This window comes from Anas platyrhynchos, chromosome Z (genome assembly GCF_047663525.1).
Source record: "Anas platyrhynchos isolate ZD024472 breed Pekin duck chromosome Z, IASCAAS_PekinDuck_T2T, whole genome shotgun sequence".
In the NCBI taxonomy this organism is placed as follows: Eukaryota; Metazoa; Chordata; class Aves; order Anseriformes; family Anatidae; genus Anas; species Anas platyrhynchos.
Window position 1 is genome coordinate 50418088 of NC_092621.1, and position 21860 is coordinate 50439947.

Below are 21860 nucleotides of genomic sequence, written 5' to 3' on the forward strand. Positions count from 1 at the left end.
ACAATGCCTGTAGCTACTTGGGTTCTTTCAGCCACTTAGCTTCAAGGATGAGTAATATTTGAATCAAGCATATTGGTTTCAAATGAAGCAAGAACTTAGATCTCTTATAGATATATCCATAAGATATATATATATATATATATATATACACGATACAATATGATAAAATATATATATAAATACATACAAAGATATATAGATAGATAGATGGACATAGATATGCTTAGTGCAGTGCAAATCTATATAGCTAATGAGCTGTTTTTATTTGGGGCTTTTAAAATATTTTTTTCATAGACTGAGGACTTCATCCTGCTTGCTTATGAAGCCTTACATACCCAGGAGTAAGTGCTAGTCTCTATGAGAAGATAGCAAGTGGTGGAAAAAATGTCTCTTTCTTCCTTGTCTATCACTCTCTGTGACTGACTTAATCACCTCCCATTCTTTACATTTCAGTGGTTAATTTGGGGTTTACCATTCTTACTGGCAACTGACAATTTCTTTGACAACTTTATTTTTAAAAGTGAGAAAATATATCAAAAACTTGCATAATAAAATGCAGCTAATGGAAATATTTAAGATGTTTTTCAGATATATAAATTGTGTTCATTTCATGAGAACAATAATAGAATTATAATCTACAAGTATTAAATTTCACTGCAATGACATGAAAAACAAACTACAGTTCCTGATACTCCATCTAAACCTAAGAGTGTGCTGTTTTTTAGAAACTGACAGACATAAATACTTTTCAAGTTTAAAACTCTGACATTTGAATCAATGACTTCATTAGCTTTTTATGCATCCACTAAATATAGCTGGTAGTTTTCCTTGACAAAAAAAAAAAAAGTTAAATGTCAGAATACAATTTTAATGTTCATACCTTTCATGTTAGTTTTGCTTTCTGTGACTATTATGAACTTACTAAGAAGTCTTATAATTCAAGTGTCAATAAAATAGACATCTGAGAGGGCTCTTACTTACTAACGTAAATATTCATGTGGGGCATGCTGTTCTTACATACCTTTAGGACAAGAAGCAGGCAGAGTGAACTAATGCTCAGGCTTGTCTCTCCAGAGATCAGTAAAACTGAATGTACCAGCCAGAATCCTATTACATGGAAAGCACAGTTTGGCACAAATTAATCCCTCTTTACTGTTTTGCTCATGAACTAAGACTGGTATAGCATATACGTTTCTGCCTGAGCTTGACAAGCTGTGTCCAGGGGAAGGAGGGGCAGGGAGAAGGGGTCATATCCTGCCTGTAATTTTAACAGGGTGTTACAGTCAATGGAGAAAACTATTAGAATATAATAGAATTTAGGCATGCTAATACATTGTTAGAAAAGTACTGTAAAGAACCTAGTAACATTGACTTCCAAAAGAACACTTTGGAGACATGTACGTAGATAGGGAAATGTTTAATAATCTCAGAGGTTTAATAAATATTAAAATAAATATCAGAGGTAAAATCAGAGTAAATATCAGAGGTAAATATCAGAGGTGAAAATCAGAGGTAAATATCAGAGGTCCAACAGACTTCTCACAAAGTGACAATTTCAGCATTAGTATATTCTGTTATGATTACATTTTTTTTTTTTTTTTAATATTTGTGAGGAGAAAAGAATAAATGAGAAATGAAGCATAAAAAGAGAACTGACTGGAAACTGTGATCACAACTAAAACATGTTTTTCTTGAATCACAAGCAAATTTCTAGTTGGCATTACTCGTGAAGTCACCAGTTAGTTTCTCTGCCATCCATCATCCCACAGCTGGAATGCAAATCAAGAATGTACAGAGACCTTTTCCTCTTTACATTTGTATTTTTTTAGGTTGAGAAACTTCAATCAGAAAATATTATCTTAATGCCTATTAAAAGTTTCATTTCTAAAATTGAAAAGATATGCAGCTATTTAACTGTCTAATTAACTATTATAAGCATAAATAGTGTTGATGCCAGAGTTTGGCAATTACAGATACCTTCCATGCATGTTAGATTAAGCGAACTTGTCTGATTTGGAAATCTGTGAGTATATTTTGTCCACATACTCTTAACAAAGATGAACAAATACCTGTCAAAAGCACATGAGTGATGACAATTACTAGACAAATGACTGAATAACAAAAAAAGATGTCAGGTTTTGGATTGAACCTATTTTTTTCAATGGTATTTTAAAAGCAAAGGTATGTCCTTCCATACATTAAGTGCTGTAAAAGAATGAAAACTCTTTATCTGCACACAGCAGGCTGTACTGAATGAAAGAGCATTAGTCAGCATTCTTCATATTGGAATTCTAATCAAGGCATTCACTCCTCTCTTGCAAAAATGTACTTCAGATAGTTAAAGGTGCTCAGAACTCAATTTGTTATGATGTTCTTTTTTCCTTTTATTTATTTATTTATTTATTAGCTATGTAGTTGAGTTCTAAACCAAGAACCACCACAATTTATCAGGCTTGGCCAGTCCTATTACTTACCAGTAATGCATACTTGAAAGAACTATTAATTTCTTCAGTATATCAGTACCAGTTACTTGAAGAAAAGGAGGCACAACAAATATATATATATATATATATATATATATGTGGTTTTGTTTTTATTTTATTTTTTGCCAGCATAAGTGTCCTTCTTATGAGTAATAATTATGGAGTAATAATAGTAAAAATATATATGGGACAGGAGATCTTATGTGAGAAAACATTTCCAATATGGGAATATTTAATAATGGGAACTGTGCAAACCTCATAGTGCCAGAACAATTCCAGATGGAAGTAGGTCAGTGTATCTCCTGCTGCAAGGCAGCAATGAAGACTGATTTGCTAAATCCCTCTCTCCTTTAACTATGTCAGTAAAAGCAACTCTTGACTGCCAGAGTTGAACCATATCTGATGCAGTGTTTGGAGATACTGAATGAAGACTATTTCAGTAGGAGATTCTCAGACCATGGAGAAGTTGTGGATTTGTTTGTGATACCGGAATTTCATTCCCCTCTGGTAATGACCTAGTTTATTTTAAACTACCATTGCCATCTAGATAATATAATCTATCATTAAGGGTGTATATGATGCGTCAGGAGTTATGTCCCGAACCCCAGGACATAATGTGATGATTTTCTGATGTTACCCTTGTAGTGCAGTTAATTACCAGACTATGCTGTCAGTTATTGACAGCACTGCTAATTATATAAGATCTCACTAAATTTATTCCTAAAATTACTGCTGTTCATTTAGAACATTCTTTGGCTGTCTGCTGAATCTTTGCACCTAATTTTACATTAAATACTTTTTGAAGATAGCAAATTTTAAACAGATGGAAATTACTCACTTAAAATCGGTTTTGACTTAATGAATAATTTCCATAGAAATTAGTATGTGTCATGATTTCTGCCATGAGTGAGAATGCAGTTCAAGTAACCAGTTTCATAGTTAACAGAAAATGAATATTTATTTACTTATTTTTTAGAAGCAAAGGGTCTTTTTTGTTTGTTTGTTTTTCCCTGCATATCTGTCTAGCATTTTCAATTAAAAAAAATGTAAGCAGGACTGCTTCTCTCTACCTCTTTTTGTCTTACACACACACAAAATAAATGAAAAATCAAAACCATCAAAACCATTTACTTTGTCATCTACAGGGAGTTTGTAGAACAATTGAAGTAATTTCTCTGTGGTGGCTGATATGGACACAGGAATGCTGATGGGCATGTGAGGGTGTACTGGATTCACCTGGCAAGATTTTGTCAGAGCGAGAGGGAGCTGCAGGGCCATCTCCTGTTGGGAGAGGACTGTCCTGTGCTTGTTCCAGCTGGCTCCAAAAGCGACCTGCTGCTTGCCAAATCATCAGCAATGCTGGTTGCACTCTGAGAGAGAGGATTTAAGAAAGAGGGGAAAACATTGCACAAGAGCAGGTGAGAGAGGGGAACGAGGCAGTGTGAGAGAAGCAGCCCTGCAGCCCCCAGGTGAGTGCCGCAGGAGGGCAGGAGGTGCTGCAGGCAGGCAGGCAGCAGCAGTTCCCCTGCGGGCTGTGCAGGGAGAGGCCCCTGGTGGAGCAGGCTGTCCCCCTGCAGCCCATGGGTCCCCCATGGAGCAGATCTCCACGCTGCAGCCCCCCCATGGGTGGAGGAGCCCCCGCTGGAGCAGGTGGATGTGGCCTGGAGGAGGCTGCGGCCCATGGAGAGCCCCCGCAGGAGCAGGCCCCGGGCCGGAGCTGCAGCCCGTGGAGAGGAGCCCCCGCAGGAGCAGGGGGTCTGGGGGGAGCTGCCCCCACCCGTGGGGGACCCGTGCTGGAGCAGTTTGCTCCTGGGGGATGGATGGATGGACCCCGTGGGACAGAGCCGTGTGGGAGCAGTGCTTGAGGAGCTGCTGCCTGTGGGCAGCCCCCGCAGGCTCAGTTGGGGAAGGACGGCATCCATGGGAGAGACCCCACGGGGAGCATGGGAAGAGCATGAGGAAGAAAGAGACGCAGAGATAAATCCTTATGAACTGACCACAACCCCCATTCCCAATCCTAGTGCACCATTTGGTGTGGGGAGGAGCTTGAAGAATCATAAACAGGGGCAGTTTAGATGCCTCCTCATCTCTTGAAAAGCTATATCCACCTGAGTTACTGGAAGGGAAAAAAATTCAGGCTGTGATCTGCTTATAACTTTGTATTTTTTGCCATTTCTTGAGGATTCTGAGAGAGACTTGTGAAACTTACCCAGACTGCAGCTGTATTAACTATACCAGGTCTTCTAGGACAAAGAGAGTGGGTAGTGTTGACCCTTAGCATTTTACACTCCCTAAATAAGCATCCCAAATTCAGGTCTTTAATTTTTTTAATAAATGCTTCTTTCACCATTGACCATCCCAACTTGCAAATAATACTCTAAAGCTCAAAAGTAATTACTTGTATTTATTTTAATCCCCCCCCTTTTTTTTTTTCCTTCTTTTTTCTAATAAGTGACCTTAGCAGTGCAGCTCTCCATCCACACCCCTGCCACACTGTTGCTGCTCTACCCTCACTGCGCAAAATAAAACTTCCCAGGTACAATTTTGCAGTTTCTGTCTTAACCTTCCCATGCAGAAACAGTCTTCTCCATCTTAGGTACATTACAAATTAAGCCACCAAATAGTGATAGTCCCAAACTTTTTTTTTTTTAATGGAAAAGTATTTACTTGTCTGCTTGTATTTTTTTTTTCATATTTCTTTTTTTTCTCCTTTCTTTTGATGTAGAACCTTTTCACTAGTCATAAGCAGTATCAAACATTTTAAAGCAGAACAAATAAAAAGTGGTAAATATAACAACAAAGTTGAGTATTTGATTTCAATATACTAAGTTTTATTCTATTACAAGATTTAAGAAGTTACTGTAGATCTCAGGGTACATTTTTTTTTTTTTATTTATGAAAAATGTATTATTTGCCACATTAGTGTTGCAATAAAAGAAAAGAGATCCTGAAGTATAGTCAACACATATATGGTGAGATGGACATAAAAGATAAAATAGTTTTGATTTCAACAACAATGTTGCTGAAAATTGTAACCTATCTTGCAAAGTTAGGTTTAACTCTACTGTAAATACTTGACTCTTAAATTTGCAGTCCATGATTAGAAAAGTGGAACTGTGTTCAGAACAAAACATTGATATTTGTATCAAACCAAAACAAGAAGCAAAAAATAAAATCTTTCTGGTGTTGACAGCAATTTAGGGAACTACAAAAAGAAGCAGATACAAAAAGTGGAACTGCTCAGGAAGTGCTAGACCATATCAACCCCTTTCACTCTTACCTAGCAGTTGTCTCCTTTCCTCTTTATGTGCTTAACACATAACATCTAATATATAATAACATCTAACATGAAGCATGATGTTGGTGACGTATTGTTTGGTTTTGCTTACTTGTGAACGACAAAACTGCAAACTTGCTTATTTGTATCGGCAGTCCCATGAAGAATATAGCATTCAGAAGCAAGCAAGTTAAGAGTCTTTGTATAATTTTTATTGCATTCTTGTGTGCAGAATAAAAGGTCTGGAGTTCACAGTTGGCAAGAATCCAAACAGTAGACAATAGGTGCAATGCAGTTTATTAATTCTCCAGACAGCAGGAGAAGCCACAGGAGCCCTGCCAAGATAAGGAGACCACCAGGTGCTGAGGAGCATCAGTACATGGTTAAGGCTTGCTCCTATTTAAGTGGTCAGCACTTTTCTAATACCGGTTCATGCACATTCGTGTATTGGGTTCTGGTCACAGTGGATGGTCCAATGTGGTCACCCTTATGGCAGCCACCCCATATGGTCAGGTTCCATGTCTGAGAAAGCTTGAAGCATGACGGGTGAGCTTCTATACAGAATATAGAATTTGTGTGGGCTTGACCTTCAGCCAAGCAAGTTACAGCTGGCTACTTGAAATATGCATGAGATAGCAACAAGCAAGAACAGTTACTAGCCAATCACCTAACTCCTTGCAGTGTCTTATAAAATGGCTCATATACATTGGTTTGGGATTTTAAGTAAAATCAATGAAAGTGATAATCAAAGAAACAGAAGTAGACACAATTTCTAATGCATTGTTTGATGAACAAAGTAGAAAGAAACAAAGAAAGACAGAACAGAATCCCCCTTGCAGTATTCCGTAATACTGGTATACTTCTGGCCATTAAGGCCACTGATCAAAGCTAGGAACATGATCCATTAGAGGAGGACATTGTCCCATTATTTGTACTGTGTAAGTAAAGTATTGAAACAGGCTATTAAAAAGTCTTTAAGCAATCAGACTTTAACTGAGACAGTACAAAATTTGTTTAAATAATCTTATATTTTATTTTAAAACTTTTGCAAAGTAGTGCATCAGAATATATTATTAGGAATTTTTAAATTTCTGATATTTTTATACCCATAAAGAACAATTTCTGGCAATCATTAGTAAGAGTAAGGAGGCTATTTATTAGTCAGTATGTACGACATAAAGCCCTTTAAGAATTATTTTTGTGCTATATGAGTGATTTTCTTCCTACTTTTGACGTGCTGCTAAACATTACACAAAAGTTCGGTCTGTCTTCATAACCTGATACTCCAAAGAGCCAGTTTAACAAATGAAAGAGCATGCATTATGACAAAAAAATCCCAGCAATAATGTTAGTATTAACTTTCTAGTTTTGTTTTTGTTTGGAGGGCTTTCTTCTATTTCATTATCTTTCATCTTATGTTCCATCAGAAAAGTCCTCCACATAAGAGTTTTTTTCCAACCCCTTTCAAGCCTTATTTCTTAAAACATATATTTGTAAGTACACATGAAATGTAAATTACACTAAAAATATGTTACTGGCTTATTTTGTCTATCTAGAACTAATAACAGTTTCTGTCACTACACTTTTATATGTTGGATCTTTTTTTTTTTTTTTTTTTTTACTATTTAGCATTCCCCATATCATTCATGTTAATTTAGTACTAAAAAAAACCTATCAGACTCTGCATCTATATTCCAAAATGAAGATAAAATAGATTTCAATCTTGTTTTACAGGTCATTTACTTGTAATTGATCTCAAGAGGTAGAAATGATTAATGAACAATTATCAACTGAGGAAAGATACAAGACATATCTGAAACTAAATATAAAGTATATAAAATACTGTTCTGGATAATAAAATATAAATATTGGTAATTATTTTCACTGCTTCTAACACAGTAGCTCATGTAAAGACACAGACTGTCTCCTAATAGCCTATAAGCCTATACGGTTAATTAAAGTTTCATTTGCCCAGATAAGATCCTCTCATGTACTTCTTTGGTTAACAAGACGTATGCTTGCTTAGAATCGTCTAAAAAATAAAGAGGATCAGTAACTGTAGATGGATTAAAACCTTCATCCACTAATCGAAATTTTTGTTGTTTGAAAGTTCCAGTCATTTCCATTGTTTTCTGCAGAAGAGATAAAAAATATATTTATTATTCAGTAGAAGAGCTGATTTTCTTTTGCTCACAACATTTGATTTGAAAACAAGTTTTTGTTTTTAAAAGTCTTACTTAATATAAGATCTGTTTGGCCTTATTACTTTGTAAAACAATGTTTTTCCCAGCATTTTTGTGCTGGACCACCACCTGTTGACATATGGATAAACACTGCAGCCTCTTGCTTTCTGAATTGTTTTGTAGTTATCAAATGTTATCAAACCCTTTGGTGGAGCCCCACCATGCCTGAGACAACCTAGCATCTTCATTTGTACACATTATAAATCCACACATCAGAAAGAATTTCAACAAATAAAATATGCTATTAACAGGAACTACTTACTGAAAAAAATCAGGAAATTCTCTATGTCTTTGACTGTTTTGGCATTAAGAATGGGTTGAAAGAATCACACAAAATTACTGTGGTCCAAATAAAGCTGGATTTTTACTACACATTTTATAATGTTTTCAAGCTTCTCTTCAGAGTCACTGTGTCCCTTGGAAAAAGTAGTAGGAAACATCTCTACTGAGATTTTTTTTTCTGTATTTCTATTTTTTTTCCTAAACTTCATCTTGTCTTTCAGTCCCTATGAACAATATAGAACTCTGCTCTTGTTTCCACTTTTTTTTTTTTTTTTTTTTTCCAGGCATGCCTCATACACCTCCTTTTTTTCTCTCACATCAAAAAAAAAATTTCCATCTGCCTTGAAAAATAAGCACATCAATTTCTCCAGTAACTATACTCCATCTTCCTACTCTTCTGTTCTTAGTCCAGCACTAGACATTTTCTTTCTACATTCAAAACAAGTAGGATTTTCTGTCTTCCATCAAAACCCAGTGTCACAGGCACCACTATCCTCTGCAGTGACTAACTTATTTAATTCTCATCTCAAACTTCAGTAACCTTAACTGATTTATCACCAGTCTTGGATTCAACTCCTCCACTGCCACTCTAGATCATGCCAGTTAAATCTCTGAGTGTTGTGCTACTTAATTCATTAAATAATTTTGACAAAGTTCCTAATGAAATTTTACTTATGAATTTTTAGTGCAGTTACTGCTTATTCCCTTGATCTGTCATCAATCCTTAATGCGTAATTAATTAAGTCTGCTATTCATACTTTCTCATACTCCATGGACTTGTGAGAGTATGTTTCTTCATTATGTCTATCCTCCGTCTGTCTTCTGAGCTCCACTTACTGGTGCCTTCTATTCTATCTTTACATTTATATACTATATATGTGCAAATAATATCTGATTGATAGCAGAATGCTTTCTAGACTTACTATTTTTTTTCTCATTTTCAAGGTTTTTCACAGTCTCTTCCTTTTTACCCCTTTATTCTAATCAGTATTCAATCTCTGACTGACCCAGAGAACCAACTCCCATAACCTATGTTCTTTTTTCAATGATTTTGTTTTTCAGCTTCCCTTTGGACAAAGAAGACTTTCTTCATAACCATCTTCTGCTGTTTGCCTTTGTCATGGTGTTCCCAAAACACTTATCACAAATGAAGATGCTCACAAGCTTCACTTATCACAGCGATCCATACTGTGTGTTTTCTATACTCTCCCTATCTTTTTTCCTATCCATATATAGCCTATTGTAATCACATTTAAATTTTCAATTCTTTGGCAAAGGGACTTTTTTTTTTCCTCCAAACTGGACAAGTTACCACAGCAAAGTACTAGTATACAATTAGGCATGCTAGGCACTCTGATGGTTACGGTGGTGACAGTAATAATAAACATTTTTTATTTAGTCCCAGTAAATATGGCACCTTTTCAAATGCTTTTGTCTTTTTTGTCACTACATTACACAGCAAATAACATCTCATTTGTCTCATTTGCACTATCAATATGACTTCTGCTCTACCTTTACTTTTCTATTCTCTTGTTTCCATCAAATAAAATAGATTTTAGATTATGAAATAAATAGATATACAATAAAAAAATAAATAGATAAATAAAATAGATTTAGATTTTAGATGCAACAGTTTACATTTTACTAATCTGAACCTTTTGTTCTCCCATGTTCTTGCTTCTAATCTCCTCAAACCCTTTTGTATGGTATCCATTTTTACTGGTTTATACAATTACTCCCATTTTAACATAATCTGCAAATTTTATTATCTTTTTGTGTAATTCCTCTACCCAAAATACTGTAAATGGAGACAACAAATTGTGCCATTTCTAAAATTAAATTAAGTGATATATTTGCAAGCACTTTCTTTCTGTTATTCATTCAACTATCTCTGTATTGAAATGACATAGATGTTTATATGCACAGTGCAGTAATGCAGCTTACCTGGACTCTTAAAAAAAGAGGACGGGCATAACTTGGTAGATAGGTCACCACTTGCTTATACATTTGCTCTAAGTCCAATGATTTATTCTGCTTTAAAATGAGAGAGGCCATTCCTGCTTTTCCTTCATGATCTGTGGAAAAGGAAGTAAAATGAGAATTTTCTAACATGAATAAAGTTAATTTTTTGTGAAGAGCGATACAAAAAAGAACTACACGAATAATATATCATCTTCTGAGTTTCAGTAAAACAAAAAGATTACATGTAGATTTTATATAGTATGACATACTTTTGGAGATTGTTCGAGTGATCAGTTAAACAATAATGCTGCAAATGAGTTGGGCAGGTAAGACTAAATGGAGTACTGTCATGGAGTACCATACTCAATATTAATCAATATCTGAGGATAAATAACAAAACCCTCTCTCTCTCTCTAAAAGAGTGCTGAGGTGATTTCATGGAATACCAATTATACGTTCGCTTCAATTTTGGCCTTTCTCTCTTGCAAGTATGTTCCCTCAAAACTGTGGATATGAATATTGACAACAGAGAGAAGTTAAAAGTCCTAACTGGTTTGTGGGAAATGCAGGCATCACTGTTGGGGAAGAAAAACAAAAACAAAAAACAAACAAAACAAGTAGATAATAAAAACAATAAATCAGCAATCAAAAACAATTTCACATTTTAACCATCTGATATTAATAACAGCCAACCTTTTTTCTCCTTTCTATCCCTCCCCCCTTTTTTTTTCGAATGCAATAGCTTCTATGAGGAAATTGATTTGCATATGTTTTAAGTACAGCTCATGTACATCATGACAGCTCTATGAACTGATTCAGCTATTTCTTCATACAGGTAAGAATCAGCAAGCAAATGTATGCTCTCATATTTTTAATCCTGATTTTCAGTCAGTCTTCTTCGTTTTGATTTTTCTTGTTTTGTGGCTTTAAACTAGTGGCAAGTGACACCTTTTCCACATTTTAAACACTTATCATTATGTAGTGGGTTCACCTTGGCCAAGGGCTAAACATCCACCTAGCCTCTCACTCATTTTCCTTCTCTCACAGAATATGGAAAATAGAAAGAAGGTGAGAAAACTCATGGCAGTTTAAAAGGGAAAGCAAAATGTGTACACTAGCAAAGCAAAAAGCAGAATTAATTCACTACTTTCCACTGGTAGGCAAATATCCAGGCACTTAATGGAAAACAATGGCTCAGCCTGGGCAATGGTTGCTTGGGAAGGCAAATGCCATAAACAAAAATGTCCCCCCTCTTCTTCATTTCCCTAAACTTTTATTACTGAGCATGGCATCATATGATGTGGAATATCCTTTTGGTTAGTTTGGGTCAGCTGCCCTATCTACATTTAGAATCATAGAATCATAGAATATCCTGAGTTGGAAGGGACCCTTAGGGACATCAAGTCCAACTCTTGACAGTGCACAGGTCTATCCAAAAGTTCAGACCATGTGACTAAGCGCACAGTCCAATCTTTTCTTAAATTCAGTCAGGCTCGGTGCAGTGACCACTTCCCTGGGGAGCCTGTTCCAGTGTGCAACCACTCTCTCTGTGAAGAACCCCCTCCTCATGTCAAGCCTAAACTTCCCCTGCCTCAGCTTAACCCCGTTCCCGCGGGTCCTGTCGCTAGTGTTAATGGAGAAAAGGTCTCCTGCCTCTCGACACCCCCTTACGAGGAAGTTGTAGACTGCGATGAGGTCTCCCCTCAGCCTCCTCTTCTCCAGGCTGAACAGGCCCAGTGCCCTCAGCCGTTCCTCGTACGTCTTCCCCTCCAGGCCTTTCACCATCTTCGTAGCCCTCCTCTGGACACTCTCCAACAGTTTCATGTCCTTTTTATACTGTGGTGCCCAGAACTGCACATAGTACTCAAGGTGAGGCCGCACCAGCGCAGAGTACAGCGGGACAATCACCTCCCTCGACCTACTAGCGATACCGTGCTTGATGCACCCCAGGACACGGTTGGCCCTCCTGGCTGCAATTTCCTCCTAACCTCTTGCCCAACACTGCATACACACTGTAGAGAGAAAATCTTGACACTGTGTAAGCTTTGTTCAGCAATAGCCAAGCATTGGTGTGTTATCCACAAATGCAAAGCACAGAACCTTAAAGGTTACTATGACGGAAGTCATCTCCCTCCCGGCCTCACCTAGAACATATTTTTAAAAGCCTTTAGCAATAATGGGGATCAGGCCCAAATAATCTCATGAAATTAAGCTTAAAAATATTACTGAAAAAAAAAATACATTATTTTATGTATTAATAATTTATTTTTCTATCCGTTTGTTTCTTGCCCTGTCTTTAGTTTTATAATATTCCTGTTTTAGATGGTTATTAGGCTAAGTTAAAAGTGAAATAAAATAGTAGCCTTTATTCATATACTTTCAAGTAACTTTAATTCTTACCTTGTTGATGTGATTATTTTCTGACACATTAAAGTGTGGATTTTCCATGGCTGTCTATTTAATAAAGCTTGAAACTTTTATTTAGGTTATGTACCTATCACAGATTCATGAAAGATAGATAATTTTTCAAAAGTACACAACATTGCATGCAGATAAAAATACATGATTCACTGGCTCATTCATGAACAGTTGGTATTTTCTTCATCTATGTACAGATTTTAACTAGGTATTAAGCAGATGACTCAAAGAGAAATGATTCATAGACTTATAACATGAAATAAAAAAGTTATGAGAGTTAACAAATAAACCTAGGGGAAGAAAAACATAAAACTGAAGCTTTCTTTACCTGGCACCGATACACCATACACATTTGCTTCTTGTATGAAGTCCAACATTACGATGATATCAGAAACTTCTGTTGTTGCAACATTCTCCCCTTTCCATCTAAAACATGAAAAAAATAATTTAATGCCATGAAAACATATGGTCATCTACTCTTTAAAAAACATTACCTTTAGTAAGACTTCCATTCAATTTAGGCTATTAAAACCTCACATGTGTTCCTGCATGTCATCTCGGTATATTGGTCTGATAACCAGCACTTGTAAACTAAAGTTATTACTTTAACTAAAGTTATTACATAAAGTTATGTAAACATAACTAGCACTTGTAATTAAAATGTTACTGGATATTATCTATCACTATTAAGCACAATTGAAATTTATCATAATCTGATTTAATGGTTTGCAAAATTTTGATGTATATCAAAATATATCAGATGTGACCAGTCTTCAGTATTGATATATTTTTCTCTATTTCAGTATCCACTTCTCCTTACCCAAACCAAAACTATCATTGTTCAGTATGATCAGTGGAAATATTGTTCAAAGACCTGGACTTCCCACAAAACCTTCTGGAAATGATTTATCCAGCTCTGCAGGAGCACTTTTTACTAAATTAGGCTCCTATCCTCCACTTCAAAATCATTATATACTACATCACAGTAGTTATAAACTGAACACTTCCTGCTGAAAACAAATAGAACAAGTATTATTCTACCCTGCATGTATGTTTTTTAATGAATAAAAAAAAATGTAAAAGAGACAATGATTATACCTGAAGGTATCTCCAATTCTGTCCCAAAAATACAGGAAGTTCTCATGGTCTTGAACCATTAGATCTCCAGTATTAAAATAAAGATCTCCCTTCTTAAATACTTCACTGAGTAATTTCTTTTCTGTATGTCTCTTACTGCCAGCATAACCAAAGAAGGGGTTCTTTGCATTCACTTTGGAAATGAGAAGACCAGCCTCACCTATATAGAGAAACTGAAATGAATTGAAATGAACCTATGATACACAATTCCTGTACTGCACATTAGTGTTTGTTTGCTACATGTGATATTTACAAGACCAGGAACCAAATTTGTGAGGGTTCAGTACATAAGGCCAAATAATAAAAGCTTACCTGCTTTGCAATTCATGTAGCAAAGTGACCATAAAGACACAGTACAATATTCTCCACTTAAATTCCAGTATTTTGTATTTCTTCTTGATGACTAAACAGTTCTCATCCATCAACTGTGAGTTTAGTCACAGTAACTTTATCTTCTGAAAGCACTCACTCCAAGTGAATATTATGTCCCACCTCCCACACCTTACCAAATTTTTAGTGATGAGTCTCAACTTCAGCACTTTCCTACTGAATTAAAAAGCTAGGGTTTCTAAAGAAGCAGGTGTTCAACCAAGAGAGTAAATCCTTATTTAATCTCAGAACTTCAGAAGTTCTGAGGACTCTTCTGATGAATTTTCATTAATGTGATAAAACATTGTTGCTTTCTTTGCAGAGTAAAATATCAATGTTTTCTTTATTCCTAAAAACAAACAAACAAACAGTACAAACTAAAACAAGCAAACAAACAAACAAGCAAAAAAAAACACACACACAAACACAAACACAAACAAAACAAAACAACAACAACAAAAATCAGAGATATGGGAATAGGATAATCCTGTTATGCATGTTGTATATCACAGGATTTGTTTCCTGAAAGTGGAATAGTATGAACTCCTAACAGTTTTGGAAGCATGTTCTGAACAACAAAGCTTAAGTGTTGCATTACTTTATCAAAGAAAAGAATTACAACGATAAAAATATGTAAAATAAAAATATATCTGAAGTTACGTCACTTACACCTTTTGGGAACCATATTTTCCTGGAACTGCCCATGTTTGATTATGATGTGCTACAGAATCCAAACTCCTTTGAAAAATCTGCCTCAGCTCCCTGTTAAAGCAGTTTGCCTGATCTTTAAATATGAGTTTTTCTCACTTCAGCTTCCAGGCATTAATTACAGCTGTTATCTTCCCACAGTACAATAGGGATACTTTAGTATCTGATAAACACTTTGAAAATAGGTACAATAAAGAAAAACTAGATATCTAATAAGTCTTTTGAAGACAGTTATAATCAAGCAACCTCTTACATATGTATATATTTGATAAACTAAGTACAGGAACACTTTATCCACAGCAGTTAATCTCCAAAAAACATTTGCTCTAATTCAACAGACTTTCTTGTAGATCTCTTAGGCAATCATCTCAGTTTGTTAACCTCCTTTAAAAAATACAGATCACATTACTTACATATTCAGTGATAATACCATATTGTCACTTTTATACATTGCTCTCTGTGAACATATCCAAGTATCTCCTAAATTCTTTTGGTGTCAGCACTGCTGTGCTTAATAATGTTCTGTCTTATATCAAAAATCATATTGCTTTTTTCAGAGCAAGCGATAATAGTTTATGTTGGCATACTACAGTAATACAATAGCAATTAAAAAAATAATCTTTGAAGTATTTGTATTGCAATCAAAAGACCATCGTATCCTACTGTAATACATGCTTACCTTTATTAACTTTCTCACACCAACCATGCTTATTTCTAATTGGTTCATCTTTTTGGAAATCATACTTGATTAAATCAAATGGAAAAAAAAGCTAAAAAGGGGAAAAAGTGTCATCAGTTATTCATCTACACAGTGACATCTGGTGGCAGCAGATATAAGCAAAGAAACCTTTAGTCTTGGACATCTAAAAGAAGAGTGCATTTCATTTAAACCTTGTGTGTGTAAACTTACACCATTTCCTGGAGTGAAGTAACATCAGAATATTTATATAATCTGTAACTTTCAAAAATACTTCGTGAAGACAGAATTTTGATTTTGTTCATTTTCTTATAAATTAGTTGTGGGATGCACATTATCAGTGGAACAGCTTACAGAGTCAGGATAATAGAGGCATATTGGAAATTTGAACTGACATTTAATGGTGGCTGATACGAAAAGTATATTTTTATATAGGGATATTCTGGTGCCTAAAACAAATGGGAAAGCACAGGACTACATATCCTTACAAACAGAAACCTGCTTCCTACTGGGCTTTATTGCCTAACTAGCTTCAGTTCTTCCCTCTGAGAAGTCCTACCACAAGCATCAGCAGAAAGATATGTACTCCTATGTCGTTTTACAAAGTTATGTAGCTGTAGATGTGCCATAGTTATGTCAGTGTCAGTTCTGCATTTCTTGGAAATACTGTAAACCCATGCGTCCTAACACTGGTGATCTAACTGATCTCCTACTTTTATTTTACAACCAACCTTCCTCTCGTAAGTATCACAGAGAATATGACTCTGAATAAGCTGAAGGAGAGGGCAAGATATTCTTATCAACACTACAAATCATGATATTTTTCCTACTAGATATGCAGGGTCTGACTCTTACTGCAGCTTATTTTTCTACTGTGATATAAATCTACATTAGACTTCAAAGACAGCGATAGGCTTGATACCACATGGACCACTGTTGTTGTGGTTATTATCCTAAGGCTTTAATTTGTCCAGCTTGGGAGTCTTCTAATTTCTGTTTTCATAAAGAAGTATATTGGCAATTTATTTAACAATGTATTTGATCTATTTAATGTTAGTCAAACCAAGGATATGTAATATATTTTCCCACAAAAATCCTGACAAGCAGAGAAAACAATTAAAAAAACCTGCACTTTTCACTATAAAAAAATATAATGTAATTGAAGGATGTTGTTATGAAAGTGACTGAAGTAATGGATAAAGTGCCAAAGCATAAAACCCTTTGCTTTTCTGCACCTAGTTTACACAAGTTGTACAATGATTTTATCCTAACTTTAAATGTCTTTGTACCTATATAACATCATTTTGTTTTCAAGAAGTCCAAATAAATAGGGGCTTGAATCAAACATTAAGCACACAGTTTCAGCGTCCTTTAGAAAAAAAATGTTTCACTTTTCAAAACTGACCATTGTATTGTAACCTAAATCTAAATCAAAAGATATTTTAAACAGTTGACCAAATGAACAAGGTTGAAGTGTACTGTGCAAAATCAAGTCATGATCTAAGAGTTGGACACTTTTTTAATAAAGTCATAGGAAATTTTTCTTTATAACAACATTCTATAGTGTTTATCAACGACAAGAATTTGAGAGCTAAAGGGTCTACCTTAATTAGAAAATAACTGTTTTACTCTTCACAAGCCACATGAAAGGTATTCATAATGAACAGTAAACAGAAGGGATTTTTGCTGTTCTTGTTGTTTGTTTGTTTTGTTTTGTTTTTCCCTTGGAGAATTTGCTTTGGATTTCTACATTTAACACCTCCCCCCTCCCCCCTTTTTTTTCTAAACAATGATATTTACTACTTCTATAATATGAAACGTTATTCTGATATTTTTTTATTTGATTAAAATAGCATTTTGCCCTGCTCAGTTCCATTTTCATCCATTTACTCCTTCAGAGCTCAGTAGATATGTTTTGTCAACATATTAGTCTGCATGATGTATTATTTTAAGTTGTTTGAAATAGTCAGTAGCTTTAATTCAGTATTTGAGATCATCTAAGACTGATGTGACTCTTACTATTTATGTCACTCCATATATCTTTTACTGCTTGCAGCTTTGACATATTATCTATGCCTATCTATGCCTAGTTAGGTCTTTGAAATAAGTCATGCAAATACTTGATTAAAAGGTGAAAACAACATGTATTGCATTAGACATGCACAATGAAAGCATATGCCAATATACTTTCTGTTCAAACTGCTGTCTTTATGCAAACAGCTTTCTTTCCATATTAACTAATAGAAAATGAAAGCTCCAGAGCAAAGCATTTAGTCTGGGTACTGGTCTACATTTGTTTTATCCCATTTAAAATTTATTGGAAAAGAGAGCCTGAACTGCTGAAGCATTACCATATTATTTTCACACAGTAGCGCATGCAGCATTCATAATTTTAATGTGTATTTTGTTCCCTAAAGCACTACGTAAATGCATCAAAAAAAAGAGCATCATTTACTTAGTTGAAACTTAAAGTGAGTTAAACTGCAACGTTACTGTCTGTTACTGTGCAATTTGGATGTTATTTAACAACTGCATTGCAAAACCCTATATATTATAAAAAAAGAAAGAAAGAAAGAAAATTTAAGTTGTTAAATGTTGTTTCAAAATTAGCTTTGATATTCCTAGTTTCAACTTATACTGAATGACAATAAGAAAAAAAAATAAAGCTAAGCTTGATATTAACAGAATCATCATATATTCCACCACAAGTAAGATAATTTGGTATACACTTAAAGTACCTTAGATTATCTTAGATCAAAACTAGTCAAAAGAGCAGAACCAACACTAATTTTTAGTTAATATGATACACATTTGTGTCCATTGACCAATGAACTTAAGAGCTTCCAGTGCTTGCACAAACACATATCAATGTCTTGTCCATGAATACAGTTTCACAGGGTCTTAAGACTTGGTTAAACAGCTTTTAAACTAAAAATGATATCTTCTGCCATTTGCTTCTATGGCTTCTACGGAAAAAAAAAAAAAAAAAAAAAAAATGTGCATAGTACTAATTCTGTGCTGCTGTTTTACATAAGATGTTTTAAATGCTGAAATGACATATGGATGTATTAGAACAAGTTCAGAGGAGGGCCACAAAGATCAAGGGGCTGGAGCACCTCTCCCAGAAAGACAGACAGAGAATTGGGCTTGTTCAGCCTGGAGTATAGGGGGCTCCAGGGAGACCTTATAGCTGTCTTCCTGTACCTAGAAGGGGCCTACAGGAGAGCTGGGGAGGGAGTCTTTGTCAGGGAATGGAGTGATAGGACAAGGGGTAATGGCTTTAAACCAAAAAAAGAGAGATTTAGATGAGTTATAAGGAAGAAATCCTTCACTCCGAGGGTGGTGAGGCACTGGCACAGGTTGCCCAGAGAAGCTGTGGATGCCCCATCCCTGGAGGTGTTCAAGGCCAGGCTGGATGGGATTTCGGGCAACCTGGTCTCATGGGAGATGTACCTGCCCATGACAGGGGGATTGGAAATAGGTGATCTTTAAGATCCTTTCCAATCCAAGCCATTCAATGATTCTATGAATGTTAACAATTTACATTTTCCATAAAATATGACTTAAATGTTTTTCAGCTCACAGCTGATTTTGATGCATACCATTTTGAGTAAGAAAGGTTTAGATTCCTGTAATTGTTGCAATACTTATACTTAAAATAATGAAAAAATATAAATAAAAATTTGAATACATATTTTGTATGCTGTTCTTTCAGGTATTCTTGCCATGGATTATTTTTAGGCCTTATTATAAGCTTTCTTGTATCTCATCAGTTCTATTCCCCCATTGAATATTCTCTGCTGTCACACAGAATATATTTCAGTGGAAGACCGACATTTAAATACTTATTTGATAGACGTTACTGAGAGTCTTTTTCCAAAAAAAATATAAAATTTATATGTATATACATAATTGATTTCATAATACATTTGATGTATTATGATAATGTCATAATAAAATTAATCATAAATGTTAGCATACAGATATATGTCAGGTATAAACTTCAGACAGCAATTTATTATACTACTATGCTAATCTACACAATCTTCTTTGTAAAATATTTCAAGAGCTATCATCTAAAAAGCTAGTCAAATGATTCTACTATTCTTTTCACTAAGTCTATATGAACATTATGAATATCCACATTTAAGGGTTTATTGATATACCACAGTGATGCTTTCAAGCACATGAATCAATTCCTATTACATAAAGAGTACTATGTGAAAAATAAGTGCAAACAAGAGCAGTGCCTTGAGTTAACATCTCAAACACAGTCACTTCTTGGATGTCTGGCAACTGCTCCACCATTCATGAAAAATTACAAAATTTTTCAAAATTTTTTCTCACTCTGAGGGCTTTTTTTTTTTTTTTTTTTTTTTTTTTACAGATGTAACCTTTGTCAGCATTTCACCTTTGGAAACTGTGCCTTTATTGCCATTAGGCACAAAAGAAATGACATCATATTTCTATTAGTTTTTCCCCACTAAAAGTAATATATTTCAAACATTTCGAACCTACCTGCTGTTATTCCAACTATACTTTTGCTTTTTGTATGTATGTATCACTTCATTCTGACTGTGTAACTATGCCAATAGAGAGTATGTTTATTCCTTTGCTGTTATCACATGTACAGTCATACAAATCTCTTCTCCCCTTTTTCAATTTTCTTTCTTTCTGTTCCCAGATTAAGAAAGAGGTATGTAGGAAATTCACAGAATATATGTCTAAGGATATCTCATCATACCATCCTATATGTCAAGAGGGTAAGATTTCAAACATAGTATGATTTCTTTGCAGAAACAAAATAATTTAGTAACTGGATAGATGTGCCTTCTTTGTGCCATTCTCTGCTTTCCAGCATAAGACAGTCTCACTTTTAAACTTCAGATCATTCAAGGGTCAGAGAATCAGAAATAGAGCTGCTCTTGTTTACATATCACTAGATGTCCAGTGGATATCATGCAGACTGAAGTAAAACAAACACAACAGCTACACTGCAGAATGCATTGTCTAATAACCTACAACCTGTAAAATATATTTAAAAACAGCAAAAGCCTTAAATAAGTCAAAACTTAGATATGGCATTAAAACACAGTGTGAGTTTGTGTCACAATACTCAGTTGCAGAATAATCAAAAACACATATAAAAGTAGGTCCCCAAACTTTAGTATTATTATTTTTTAATATACGAAAACCACAAAAAGTATGTCTCATGTTTTCACCACTCATTCTCTCTCTCGACCTCGTTTTGATTTTTCTTTTCTGCAACTCCTTACACAATCCATACAGATACATAAACGTTTGTTCATGTCAACACTACTTTGCTTCAGCATACGGGGGAGCTAGCTGCTCCTGCAAACTAGAAAGTGTCACAAAGCAGACTGAAGGAGCTGTCATTCCAGAGTGACTGAACAGGAAAAAAGAGCAAAGTCCCATCAGTTAACAGACTGGAAAAAAAATAATTTGACACATCTAAGTAGTGTAATACAAAAATATTAATATGTCATTTTGTTCTGCTGACATAAATTATTTGAGAGAAAGATCAGGTACATCACGCAACCATATATGTTCTCAATCAAAACAGAGTACTTATGAAAAAGTGCCTGATATGGCTTTGGAAAAATCTTTCAGAACACCTCAATTTGGAAGATATTTCTGCCAGATCTATTCCCACATAATGAAGGTCATATAATTCACCCACCAACCTAGCTAAAGATACCATGCCTTTGTAATCAAGGTGAGGTAATTTGTCTCCACACTGAAACTCATTTTCAGTGACAACCTTTGTTCCTCTCTACAGACACAGAAGGCCAAATTCATGTATGTTGGTGGAAGGGCCTGCATGGACAACGGTAGTAGCTAAACATTGAGCCTGCTCACTATATATATATAATGTGTTTTAGCTACGTTCCTGATAACAGAAACTAAAGAAATAACTGAAGACTCAGTGCAGATGTATTTCTAAGGAAAACAGAGTAAAAAAGACAGAACATAAATTGATTTCAAGCCAAGCCAAATGCTATGAATGGCTTTTTCCGGTTTATAAAATCCCTTATTGTCTTTCCATATTCATACTGTGTAAGCAAGGCGACAATCCATAATTATCTTAGCAGACTATACTGATGTTTCCACAGACTGCAGCAGTTTGAAGTTGAAAAAGCATATAAATTATAGAAAAGATATAAGATATAGGAAAGAGTCTACTGAAATCAAGTAGTTAGTTACAACTGCATTTATTTTTTTAATTGCAGTTTTCATGAGCTATTTTTTCTCCTAATCTGCAG

General features: G+C 35.0%; 1 protein-coding gene across 1 annotated transcript in view; it reads right to left on the reverse strand.

Moving 5' to 3' along the window:
- Nucleotides 1-6040: 6040 nt before the first annotated feature.
- LOC101799927 (long-chain fatty acid transport protein 6) overlaps nucleotides 6041-21860 on the reverse strand; it is a 41851-nt gene continuing 26031 nt past the window's right edge. Inside the window, exons 6-10 of the mRNA XM_021272371.4 lie at nucleotides 15559-15649; nucleotides 13764-13962; nucleotides 12994-13091; nucleotides 10230-10360; nucleotides 6041-7892 (exon numbers count right to left, since the gene is read on the reverse strand). Coding sequence (XP_021128046.4) covers nucleotides 7716-7892; nucleotides 10230-10360; nucleotides 12994-13091; nucleotides 13764-13962; nucleotides 15559-15649 — 696 coding nt within the window. The 3' untranslated portion in view covers nucleotides 6041-7715. The remainder of the gene's footprint in view (nucleotides 7893-10229; nucleotides 10361-12993; nucleotides 13092-13763; nucleotides 13963-15558; nucleotides 15650-21860) is intronic.